At 34.8% G+C, this 13,720-nt stretch overlaps 1 protein-coding gene across 1 annotated transcript in view; it reads left to right on the plus strand.

Annotated features, from left to right (window-relative positions):
* Window positions 1-13,720, plus strand: part of LOC101897649 (uncharacterized) — a 180,774-nt gene that overhangs the window by 131,614 nt on the left and 35,440 nt on the right. Inside the window, exons 9-13 of the mRNA XM_059128147.1 lie at window positions 11,155-11,318; window positions 11,379-11,486; window positions 11,553-11,887; window positions 11,945-12,087; window positions 12,154-12,268. Coding sequence (XP_058984130.1) covers window positions 11,155-11,318; window positions 11,379-11,486; window positions 11,553-11,887; window positions 11,945-12,087; window positions 12,154-12,268 — 865 coding nt within the window. The remainder of the gene's footprint in view (window positions 1-11,154; window positions 11,319-11,378; window positions 11,487-11,552; window positions 11,888-11,944; window positions 12,088-12,153; window positions 12,269-13,720) is intronic.

The raw sequence follows: 13,720 nt of genomic DNA on the forward strand, positions 1-13,720 counted from the left end.
TGAAAATCAGATCACTTAATACTTTCATTCATTTGGTTCTAGAATCTTCGTTCAATAAAATTCATTGTAAGACTATTGTACAACAGAGATAAATTGAATTAATTTTTCGACTAAAGTAAAAACATAAATAAAACAGCCAATTTTTTATCTAAAAAAATTAATTTCTTAGTTTTCTATTTCTTATTCCTTTGGATATTTATATTGCAGTTGCGGTTTAGTAAGATTTGTATTTCCAAAAGTTAACTTTAGAGCGGTTTCAATTTGTAATCGAATGGATGCAACAAATGAAAGCTGTATCTTAATCAATTGCTACTAAATTTAACGAAGGTTCGAAACATCATCGCTATAGAGTTCATGTTACGTCTTTGAAAAGACTTTAATTAAAATCGGATGAAGCAATATATTAGAGCTATATTTATATACCTAACGACAAAAACTGAGATTTTCAAGTACCACATTCCACAAAAAGTCAAAGTGTTTAAAAATCATTATTCTCATTAAATATAGTGTTAAGTTGGAAAAATCTAGGTCTAATTTTTATGGTACATCCTTCAAAAAAGATAATCCAAATTTGTCGAAAGTCTGACTGAATTTTTTAACTCAAAACAGATGGGTGAAAAAATTCAATGTATTGAATGTTTTGAAAAAAGAATGGTAAAGAAAAACATGTAGAATTCTTATGAGCCCAAGGAGGGAAAAAGAATTTAGAATGGAGTGCGATTTGTGAAATCAATTTAAATCACAACTCCAAATCAGTTGTCATAATTTTAACCCGAAATGTATGATTGGTAAACGTTTCAAAAAATTCACAATTTCATAGCTTGTAAGATTATTTTGCCGACTTTTCGCTGTAGACTAGTAACCAATTGCCTTGCAGATGTTGTGGCCATTTCTTTCTACTACGTACCACCCATGGTGGAAGAATACAGGTAGATGCATCAACGCTTGGAAACATAGACATGTCAAAAATTTTAGCAAGTTCTTTTTTTAAATAAGTAGATTTTTTTTTATACGTCGTCAATCGGAGTTTGTTGTGATATGCATTTTTAACAAGTTTAACCATTTTGAATAATTTTTCATTCAAAATTGGTTTGGCAGTTCATTGTCCCAGCAGCTATGTCGATTCGACTACCTGTACACTTCTACCATTGTACCACCCATGGCAAAACAATAGAGGTGGACCCATTTGCTAAAACGAATATGGCAACCCTTTGTCCAATTTTAATCATTTCTGAAATTGTATTTATCTTGTCTTTAACTAAATCGTATAAAAATTGAGATTTTAAATACGTCATCTTACAAATTACAGATTATGTGGTCGGAAATAAGTGTAAATTCCTGCTAGGTGTACATTAACGTTTTTTATTTTTTTTATAAATTTTCATTCACCCTTAGGATGGAACAGGAACAAATTTCTTGCTTGGCTAAAACCAAGTTATAAAGGGAAACGGAGTCAGAATTTCTGAGGGGCTCTAACATTCCTTCCTAATTTGGCATTTGCAAGGCAATAAAATACAGCGAAGTGTTGACTGTGTTTTGACCTTTAATGCTTTCATATCCTCCTCTGAATGTGAAGTTGGCAGAAGTATGTATCAATCTTGTAACCGTTAGGAAAACGTAGAAACGTCAAAAATCAGGAGAACAATCTCTATATTCCATTCATGTTAAATTTGGTTAAAAAGGTAAACTGTCGAACAGTGGGGCGAAATCCTCAAATACGGAGATTTATTATGGGAAGTATTCTGTCACTTTGAAATTTTGCTCATACACTTATACTACCACTAACCCTCGTTTAGGTATGCCCCCTATATATAGCGTTACTTCCTGACTTTCGCTATTTTGCATGTTTTGACCACAATTTTAAACCAAATCATATAAGCTCACATTTTGAGTTTAGACTAAATAAAATCTATCCATACAACAATATATATCACTATTTGGTAGATGATCCATATTACTATACTTTTAAATTTTCGGTGTTTTGAATGTTTTGACCATCATTTCAAACCAAATTATGTGTAACAGACATTTTAAATTCTGAGCTCCTAAAAAAATCCATGAAGAATGATCAGCTGTTACATATAAGTCTTATATAACGGTACTTCCTAGTTTTAAGTATTTTGCATGGTAGAATAAAACGGGCAACAGCAAGTGTTTTTGTACAACAAACTTGACAACAATCACATACAGCGATCCAGGAAACGATGCTGAGCACCACCTGCAGGCTTAAAAGTTGTGATTAATACAAGGTATTGAGGAAGGATCGCACCCGAGGTTCCTATTGCCCCACTCTGTTCAGTACAGACTTATCTCGCATGAGCTTCTATCTAGTGACCCGTACATGAAATGTATGGGGGTAGCGGTCAAGTGTGGAACCGTCGAGGTAGACGTGCTTAACGTGTATATCCCGCAGTTAAATAGCTGTGCCCATATGCTCCATATCAGTTCAATTCTGGTAGGCAATAACCTTACGGTGCTAGGGGATTCCAATGCTCATCATAAATTATGGCATTTCGTACTGGGTAATGACCAGAGGGGCATGGCGCTGGCTGAGCAAATTGATTGCACAGTGAATGCGGACGCGCGCACCAGAATAAGGGGGACTGCCACAGCTCAACGGACATATCCATCGTGTCCCTAGGTCTGGGGAAATGACTTAACATGGCAATCATCGCTATCAATAGACCGCCCAATTTTATAGACTCTGAACGCTGCATTTTCCTTAACCAATTATCAAGAAATCAAAAATATATCAAACGCCGCTTCAAAGAAGTGCCACCCATCTGATGTTCAGGTAGCACATAGGTGTTTCCGTGCCATCATCAAAGAGCGTGTTATTTCAACCGGCAATTTATAAAGCACCCCGAGAGTGAGAGGGCTAAGAGAGGGATCCTACGCCGTGTACGATCTCTCCCAACCAAGGAGGTTGCAAGATGTTGCACAAATCATCACAAGCGCACAGCCATCCAAATTCCTCAGTCCTGACGGAATCTCTATTGTGATGTTGAAGCAACTGGATGAATCGGTCGAATCAGTACCTGGTGGTACGTAAGGAAAGATCTACATAATCTAGAGAGACAAATCTCAGAAGTCAAGGAAGAATATAGAGTGAGAATATATAGCTGAAAAGCAAGAGTTGCCCCGACAAACCCGAGTAGTTTTGACACAGTTAAGATCCGGATGGTGCAGCCTCCTGAATTCGTATTGGGCCCGGATTGACAGCGATGTGCAGAACATCTGCCCAGCTTGTTGCACATGCCCACATTACACGCTGCACCTATTTCGCTGCCCAGTAAAATCTACTCAACTAACTTCAGTAACGCTGTGGACACAACAGGTTGTGTTCTTTTTGAAACTGGACTTAGAAACTGAACCCGATTAAGAGGAGTCAGAACGAACACAGCAGTATGAGCTGCTATAACAACAACCACATATAAATTTGTTTTTGTGCGTAATGTTATATGACCAACAATGTAAACAAAACAATTATATTTCAATAAATTATTTTAATTTCAAAAATTAACATTTTTGGAATTTGAATTTTTATACTTAAAATGCAGAAGAAATTGTTCACATTGAACTGCAGTGACATTTTGTATCAAGAAATGTTTACTTTTTGTATGTCAAAAAATGGAATTATATCACAAAACGTCATTTCGAATTTAAAACTAGTTTTACTATGGAGTCAAATCATATGCCTGTACTTCCACGATAGAGTCCACATTCAATCCAAAAATGTTGCATTTATCTTAAAATAATTGGTATAGCCATAGATTGGTACCTCCCTATTTTCGGTATTTTGAAGGTTTCTGCCACAATTTCCAACAAAATTAGCTGAAACTTGGCAAAATTAGTTGTCCCCATAAAGATTTGTCTAACAATTGGTATTTGTATTTCGTTTGACGATTTAAGCAACACTATCTTACGAATTTGTGTGAAGCTTGATATTTGTAGTTCATAATGGGTTTCACAACCGTTGTTAGTCCGAGTTGGTGGATCCGGCTCGACAGGATCAGATATAAATGTGTTGAAATTGCACTCCGATAAAAAGGGAAAATAAATGGAAATAAAACACGATTGTTTAGCTTCTTATTGAAATAAATATATGGATTCTTTATTAATATTCAAATCAATAGTTAACCATATTTACTTTATTAATTACACACGAACGTGTAATGTTTAAAGTGTTGAGCACGAACACTCAACCGATAGCCAAGATGGAATCATCAAGCCATACTGAAGTAAAGGTGGTAGCTATAGCGCCAATTCGTTGAAATCTGACATTGACATATCAATGTTGCAATTAGAAGTAGTGAACAGATTTGAAGGAATATACAATACGATAAGTGTTGCAATAAACTGCACCATTTTCAAATAAATGGATACAATCCTTACTTAAACATTAGCCAGCCACTTACAGAAACCTGGGATGGTGTAACAATATAAATAAATTCGATAAATGGTATAAAGTGGTGGTACAGTGCAGATATGTGAGCAGTTTCGAAAGATACCGATAAACGAATTGATAGTCAAAGTCAACAAGAACCCACAGTTATTGATTCGGACTTGATTACAGAGTATTTTTAGATTCAAACAAACCCCACAGTTATTGGCTATTTTCACGATACAATAACGACATCTGCAGTTACGGATTTAAGTTCCACGAAATCTGCAGTTACGGATTTGCTACGAAAACCAAGTATGGGAAATCCGTAGTGACTAATTTGCTCCGAAAAACGAGTATTTTTGTGGCCAATTTAAAATACGAGATTTCTATTTCGAAAAAAATATGTATATAAATGACGACGAAAAGCTTTATGTAGTTTAGAGAGCGATTTTGTCGGTTCGGAATCTAACCAAATGTGGTAATTTGAGCAAGCAGAGAACCAGACGAAAAGCCAAAACTGTGGTCTTTAATAATTCTAGGGTACAATTCTGATGCTTTCAAAATATCAACTGGACTTGACTTAAACAATTATTAGAGAATACGAACCACCTTGATGAACAACTTTCCCCATGGCAGTGCCCAAAAATACCGACTGATTCTGCGGTATAAAAGGTGGGTATAAAAAGGTGGAGCCGAAACTGACAAACGCGAACTTGGAGATGTTGCCATTGGACTTGGACTATTTATTGAACCATCTCTATGTGCAATGTGTGATGACTTCGATTACAAATCAAACACCAAACGACAACTTTTATAATTTTGGACTTCATGTTTATGTAAGTAGTTTATACACAAACCATGACGCTTCTTATTTCTGAATTGAGGACATTCGAAAAGTTGATAGGATTTTGACCGACTAAACAAGCAACAATAACGATATGACTGCCGAGGAGATAACAAATAAGGACGAGAGCGACCAATGATCGGTAGGAATATCATATATGGACATCGCCGAAAGGCATCTATTAATGCTGAGTTGAATTACTTTCAGACCAAAGCTACTTTCTTTTTCGGGAATTGAGAGCGCAAAAAGAGTTTTCAAATTATTATGGACAAGTAAGTGAGGGTTGTCATATTCTTCTTTCAAGGCATTCCACGCTAGGCCGAAACTGCGGCTGGTCAGAGTTAATCTCGAGACGATTTCTCGAGTTTCTCCGCTGGTTTTGTGCACTAAATAACTAAGGCGCTCAATATCGCTCAAACGAGAGTTTTTTATATAGACCGCGCTAAATAAATCTCTAAACGTGGGCCAATTTTGAAAATTACCCTCGAAAACGACTATATCACAAAGAGGCAAAGCTAGGTTGTGGACACTATCTATTTGAGGTGAATCAACAAAACTCTTAACGACACCCAATATTGCGATATTGGGGAACTAGCTTAAACACCAACTTCACGAGAAGTATGAGTGGAAGAGTTCAAGTTTATTAAAGCAACGAACACTCAACCGATAGTCAAGATGGAATCACCAAGCAGGTAGCTTTAGCGCCAATCCGTTGAAATCTGACATTGACATATCAAGGATAAAGTTCACATTATGAGTTTTCACTATTACATCTTTCCGTTAAAATAATTGATTTTTTTACAGAGGTATGGCATCCTTTTTATAAAAGTCTGAATTTTTTTACAATGCCATCTTCATTTTATTTTAAAAATAATAAATAGAACGAATTTGTAATTAATTTCGTAAAATATATCAATAGTTCAGTTCTTCAGATAAGATAAACTATCAGCGTTATCTTTTTTTATTTAAATAAATGCTGTTATTGCCATATTATAAATATAAAATATGGCAACATGAATTCAATAAACTTTACATTAAAAGATAAAGGTAAGATGATCTGATATTTTGCTTATTCTTAAGTCATACTTGAATGAAATTTGTAATAATGAAAAACGATTTATGTGTCGGAGAAGATCATTTTTTTATCTATCGAAAAGATCTAATAACCAGCCTATGTAATACTGGCTACAATCCATGCAAAACAGCTGTTCAATGAATTAAATTATTCACTGCTTTTTAAGCTAAGCTGTACAAAATGGGCCTGGTATTGCCAAGTAGCGGATCATCTGAAAGAATATTTTAATGTGAGAGGCACTTTATTTGAGAAAAATGTTGTAATGTCTTTTTTATACCCTCCACCACACATAGTATGGAGGGTATATAAATTCTTCATTCCGTTTGTAACTCAGCATCATTATTTTAGTCCCCTATATATATATATATGTATATATATATATATATGTATATATATATATATATATATATATATATGTATATATATATATATATATATATATATATATATATATATATATATATATATATATATATATATACATATATATATATATATGTATATATATATATATATATATGTATATATATATATATATATATGTATATATATGTATATATATATATATATATATATATATATATATATATATATATATATATATATATATATATATATATATATTCTTGATCAGCGTAAATTTCTGTCCGTTAAGTCAAGTCGCAGATGGTTCCACGATATAACATATATATATACTGTTATATATATATATATATATATACTGTTATATATACTGTTATATGTATATATATATATATATATATATATATATATATATATATATATATATATATATATATATATATATATATATATATATAACAGTACCCCCCGATATTCGGTATTTTGATGATTTAAGCCTCATTTTTCAATTAAATTGCCTGAAATTCTACACAATGAGTTCTTCGTGACTACTTTACTCCCTGGAAGGGAATTGTTTATAAAGGTTCACAATATCGTATATCCCCCATATAAAGGCACATTCCGATATTCGGTATTTTTATGATTTTAGGCACAATTTTCAACGAAATTGTCTGAAAATTCACACAAAGAGTTCATTGTGAATACTTTATCCTCTAGAAGAGAATTGTCTATATAGGTCCACGATATCGTATGGCCCCCATATAACGGTACCCCTCGATATTTTTATGATTTGAGCCAAGTATTTCAATGAAATTGTGTTAAAATCCACACAATGGGTTTCTTCTGAGTACTTTACCCCTTAGAAAAGAATTGTCTAAATATGTCCACGTTTTAGTATAGCGACCATAAAACTATATCCCCAAACATTCGGTATTTTAACGACTCTTGCGACATTACTTACAGGAATTATTCCAAATTTCGTATATAAAGTTCGGACACTGACCAGCCGCATGATTTTTTATTGTGTGTTTTATTAAAATTAAATTAATATAAAAACAAGTAAAAAAGCTGTAACTTCGCCGAACTTTGAATACGCTCCAACATTTGGTAAAAATTTGGCAATTTTCAAAAATAAAAATGAAATCGTTAAAAATTCTGTTAAAATCTTAAAAATGCCGAATGTAGCCGTATATTAGGGTCTATAAGACGATGTGAACCTGTATAGGCAACTTTTGTCACAAGATATTACAATATTCCAATGCGAAACGTTTATAATGTAGCTAAAATCATCAAAATACCGAATATAGGGAGGTGTCATGGGGGTTATAAAACATGGACCTGCACAAACAATTTTCTGGGTATAGGCTTAGTATCCACTACGAACTTCAGTACAAAATGTGAAATTATTCCAGTAAATAATACCGAATGTAGCTATTAAATTAGGGTCTATATGACGACATGAACCTGCGTAGGTAACATTTGTCATAAGCCATTACAATATTCATGTGTGAAAAATCGGTTATAATGTCCTTAAAATCAAAATGCCGAACATCGGGAGGTACCGTTATATGGGGTTATACGAAGACGTGGACCTGCACAGACAATTTTCTGTCTTAGGCTGTAGTATCCATTACGAACTTTAAATACCAAATTTGAAACTATTCCGGTGAATAATGTCGCTAAAATCATAAAAATACCGAATATCGGAGGTTCCGTTATATGGTGGCTATACGAAGACGTAGAACCGCACAGATAATTTTCTGTCATAGGCTGTAGTCTCCATTACGGACTTCAAATACAAAATTTTAAATAGTTCCGGTAAATAATGTCTTTAAATTCATCTCAATACCCAATATCTGGGTATTGGGTCCACCGATGTTGGACGGAGTGGCCTTACCGTCCAACATCGGTGGAATTAATTGATCAAACTTGTGCTTACGTATGAACAGTACTAATTCACTATTTGCTCTCGCGATGATGTTACTGCTCACCTATTACTAGAACTTATAAAGTACGCGATACATAAACTCCTATACAGGAGACAGGAACTGCACCGTAATTAACAAGCAAACGATATAAACATAAGAAAGAACTTTCGTTCTTGTTTTCTGAAATTCCGTAGAATATTATTAGCAGCGGCGATAAAACTACTCCTTGCAGTATTCCCTTTGTTACTGATTTCCGAATGGAAGCTATGCTGGTTTATTTATTAATGTATCTAAGAGATGAATATCTAACTCCTTTCTGAGTGAGATTAAGTTGCCCTGATGCTCCGATGGTCTAAAGTGTCTGGACTTGAGTTTATTCAATCTCGTGGGGGCAAGTACTCTTCTCCGTCCTTGTCTACGGCGACCATTCTCCCCATGTGATTAAACTTATGATGGTCCAACCCCACTTCTGGAAGTGGAACCTAGGCCGACAGATCTTTTCTAACCAGAATTTTCGGAAATAAGTTCGCCGGAGTCATTAACTGCTTGTACAAGGAAGTTTTAAGATTTTCTGTTTAGCCGTTAATGACAAAAACTGCATGTCTCCCTGTTTTCCCGTGTCGGAAACAATGGCCTCCCTAGATTTCCTCCAAAAAGTAACAAATTACATTCAAATGTAATCAAATGTCTTAATTTTCAGCTCTTGGGGGGGTCACAGAACCGAGCTCTCGTAAGGTTTCTCTCTCTTTGGATCGGGGTAGTAGCCGTGGCTTGCGCAAAACTGGAATTTTCCTATCACTTTTTCAACGTGTTGCAGCGTAGGAGAAAAATAAGTGATGGGGTGAGAGACCAGTAACTTCTTGTAAAAGGGCTATATCTCCTCCATCATAGCAGACGTCGCCTGTGTATGAGAGTGGGCTCTCGAAGACGATGATCTTTTAACCAGCTCCTCCGGTCTACCAACTTGGCAGCGTGAAGAGTTACTATTCTGATCTGCTACTGAGTCTTCGTAAACAAGAACACATGACATAGATATAGCCGTATCTCCATGAGCTTTGGTACAAGCAGTCCCATGATCCCATTGGGTTATTGACTTCATAATTACTTCACAGCTTGAACAGCTTCAACGATTCGATATTATGAGTTCTACGAAAAGGAACATTCTAGTTTATAAAACCAGTGAGAAAAGAGGAATCAATCAGGCCAGAATTATTAATTTAATGATAAATAACACTCTTAACATAAATCGTCTTTTTTCAAGTGATAGAAGATCGATTAACATAAAACGGCTTTCGTGAGGCGGAAGAAGTTCAGAAGGGTTTCAATATAAGCCACGCAAAGCGAAACTTAAAAATTGAATTTATACTGATTCAATTTTATCCGAATAATACTTATAAAATGGACAACCACATTATGCAACCATATTCTAATATTGGACGAACCAGACTAACAAACAAAATTTTGGTTACGTAAGGAACATTAAACTCTTTGGACTATCACTTGATGAAGCCTAGTAAAGATTTATGTAGCTTTATTAACGCAAGAATCAATGTGTACATGATACCGTAGCTAAGATTACACACAAAACATCAGTAGTTCGTTTTTTTAATGGAATGACATCTTAAGTGAATTTATGTGAAGATTGAGTTTCACATCATCAGCATACATCAGAATTATAGAAAAAAGTTCGGAAGGCCGTTCAGAAAAATAACAAATAGCAATGGACCCAAGTGACTTCCCTGCGGTACACCAGATGAGACATTAATATTCTTCGAAGAATTATCATTAAACCATTATTTTGGTTTTTACCCTCACCCAACTTTAACATTGGTTGTTGGTTTATGGAAAACACCCCGATCCGTTTTGGTTGCGGAGTAAAGCAAATTCATCAGTGCCAGTCATTCGCCTCGTCACTCGGGATATCATTTACATTGAGACCCTAACGTCAGTCCAGTTGACTGTCCGCGACTTCTTATTTGTTAATCCATAGGGCGTTCCACAATCCGCATCCTACGGAAGCCCCGTTAGCAATCAGCTATACTCCTTGTAGGGGGATAATAAGCAGCAGGTTATGTGAATTTTGAAAAAAGAACATTACATTAGCTTCTACTCATATAACTCAAGAATGGCCGGTCTTATTTTGACAATTCTCACAAATTCAGAATGGACTATTGGCTGAAAGGAATAAGTTTCAAAATCGCGTAAAGCAATAGAAATATCTAGCGAGTAAAATGGACCACAAGTTATGTGTAAAATATTTGAATACCTATCAGCACGACAAAGTACATAAATATAGTGGCAATTCAACCGGCCAAAAACCAAAGATAACATATTTGTAGGACTGCTTGGCGTCATTAAAAAAACGAAATCGACCGAATTGAGTTTCGTCCTAAGGCGGGTTTCCAATAAATTATAGCATTTGCCTGATTGTTTATTAATATCCGTGATGTCAACACTATGACTATTTCATAACGCAATATTTGTCCCTTCATTCTCTGCATGGTCATCTGGTTCCAAATAAATTGCAATTTGTGAAATAAACGTTCTGAATTTTCAGCACCGTGTTTGGTTCCATCAGTGGAGAATGGAAAATATTACAAAGTAGAACCGCATACAATAGAGCTATCGGACAAGCCATCTTTAACACCTCTATCGACATATGAAGAGATACAGTCCAATGAGTTCATTACACTGGAGTGCGAGGAGGGATATAAAATTCAGGTTGATTCTATTGATTATTTATACATTTGTACAATTTATAATTTAATATAATTTCAATAGGGAGCCGGGCAATTAAGATGCGGTCATGGAAGTTGGTCAGTTAATGCTTTCTCTAAGTGTGTGTCAGTAGCATGTACATTGCCCAGTATACCTGGGCTGATATATGAGGTAAATTTGCAATGGATAATCAGTCTTCAAATGTCAAAAAATCAATTACACAGCATTGTCCTCTAGGGGGGTTATCGGGCTGGTTTAACTATCGGACAAGACAGTTCGGTTAATGCTCGCTGTAATTACTCAACGAATACTCTACCCATCGAAATGACTTGCAATAAAGGCACAATCAAACCTCAGAATATACAGTGTGAGTCCGGAATGAGAAAATCGAGGCAAGAAATTGTTAAAATAGTAGAAAAACCCAATGACTCTGTCGAAAAAATCAGTAACACCAATATTCTAGACACCTCCGAAATGGAAGAAAGTTTAAATTCCACAGATGACCAAAACGTCACTGAAGAAACGAAGATGTGTGGTCCCCCAACACTCACGGACGGTGCCTTAATATACAAGTAAGTTCAATTCGATCATACTTATGATTCAACGTAAATAAACATATTATCCTCCAGAAATGGTGACATAGACATCGAAGGGGTGTATGAAAGTGGCACTGAGATTTATTTTAACTGCATTCCGAGTGCCTCTGGAGAAAGAAACACTTGGAAAATCATTTGCGAAAATGGAGAATGGATAGGTCGGTCATATAATTGCGGTAAGTAGTGAAAACATTCCACAGTATGCAAAAACTTTTTGTACATTTTACGTTTTTATTTTAAAGCTAACGGAACCTGTTTATTCAAAAATAATGAGCCGAATGTTGTTAGTTTCTATAACGACCTGGAAATTCGGGAAGACGTTGTGGAATTCCCTCCCGGAGCGACGATTACATCAAGGTATACAATTTAGGGATATTTGTTCTGAGTTTTTAATTTAATAATTCTAATTCCAAAAATGTAGATTTTGAATGTGGTTACCTTATTATCTGTCATGGAAATGTATATAATACCCAATTGTGAAACGTGTTTTCATAAGTTGACGTAAAACGTTAACTGAGAGTTTATTATATTCGCTCGTCATTTTGGGTGTTGGAAATTCCGCATGATTGTGTAGATTAATCCGTTATAGCGCGTAATCATCATTAAATGGAAGATGTGCTCTATCCTATGTCCGGATCGTCAATTTTGCAAAAATTTGGGAACATATTCCCAATTTTGTTCCTTTATACCATTCACTTCAGTTTGGCTAAACGATAAAATTACCCAAGGCAAAATTACAGAAGGTAGAAAAAGCTATCTCCCAAGTACAATTTTTTTTCGTTTGGTGCCCTTATTGTGTAAAAACATATATACATTTTGTGCATGTGTGTGCATTATATTGAATTAAAAAATACAATAATTTTGCAAAATAAATGTATATTTTGGACTTAAATGGGCAACAAATTGTACAACTTTGGGATAAAATGTTATTGTACTTTTATTTTAGTTTCAATTTTGGGAATAACCCCAACATTCCATTTATGTTTTGTATCGCAATTGTATCGTAAGCATATTTTTGCAATACATGATATCCAGTAAAAGTGAAGATGCTATTTCTGGTGTTTTCATTATCATTCCCGTGTGGTTGACATAATTGGTGTCATTTATGGCAGCTGTATTTTCAAAGGTGATGAGATAAGTACACCTTATGCTTATTTCAGGGCTGTTTTAAGTCGCGCGGATTGTTCTTTGATTCAAATGACTAGGTTGGGTTTGACATTCGGCAGAACCTCCAGAATGAATTGCACGCGCACAAGTATCTTGCTTCATAACTCTGCAGAATGTTGCTTGGTTGGTCTTTGCACAATTGTTGACAGCTATGACCCTATCGTCTCATTCAGCAACGGTGTTATCTTCCAACTGCAATATAGTGTTGTTGTAGCTTACAGAAAATGTTATTAACTCCTGACAGCTGGGTATTCTATGAGTACATAAATCATACTATTTGACTGTAAAATCTTTACATTAGAAATTTGCATTAGGTTGGCAATAAATACTTCTTTGAGCTTTTCAACAAAATTAGACTTCAAATCAATATTATCAAAAATTTTATAATATTAGTTTTAACCAATGTGACAGTTAACATTAAATTCTGAATTTCTGTTATAACCATTCTATTTCTAGCCAAGAGTACATCGTATAAATGAGACGTGTCCGGCGTGTTCTTCTTAGTTTATTTTATGATTTTGTTAACCGCGTCTGTAAGACGATATATTTGTTTTTGAGTTTCTGTATTAATTAAGACTAGCCTATTATTTGATTCTATAATTTGTGACTCCGACATATTAAGTCTTTCAATGTCTGCTGCGT

Source organism: Musca domestica, unplaced genomic scaffold, assembly GCF_030504385.1.
Source record: "Musca domestica strain aabys unplaced genomic scaffold, Musca_domestica.polishedcontigs.V.1.1 5, whole genome shotgun sequence".
NCBI lineage: Eukaryota > Metazoa > Arthropoda > Insecta > Diptera > Muscidae > Musca > Musca domestica.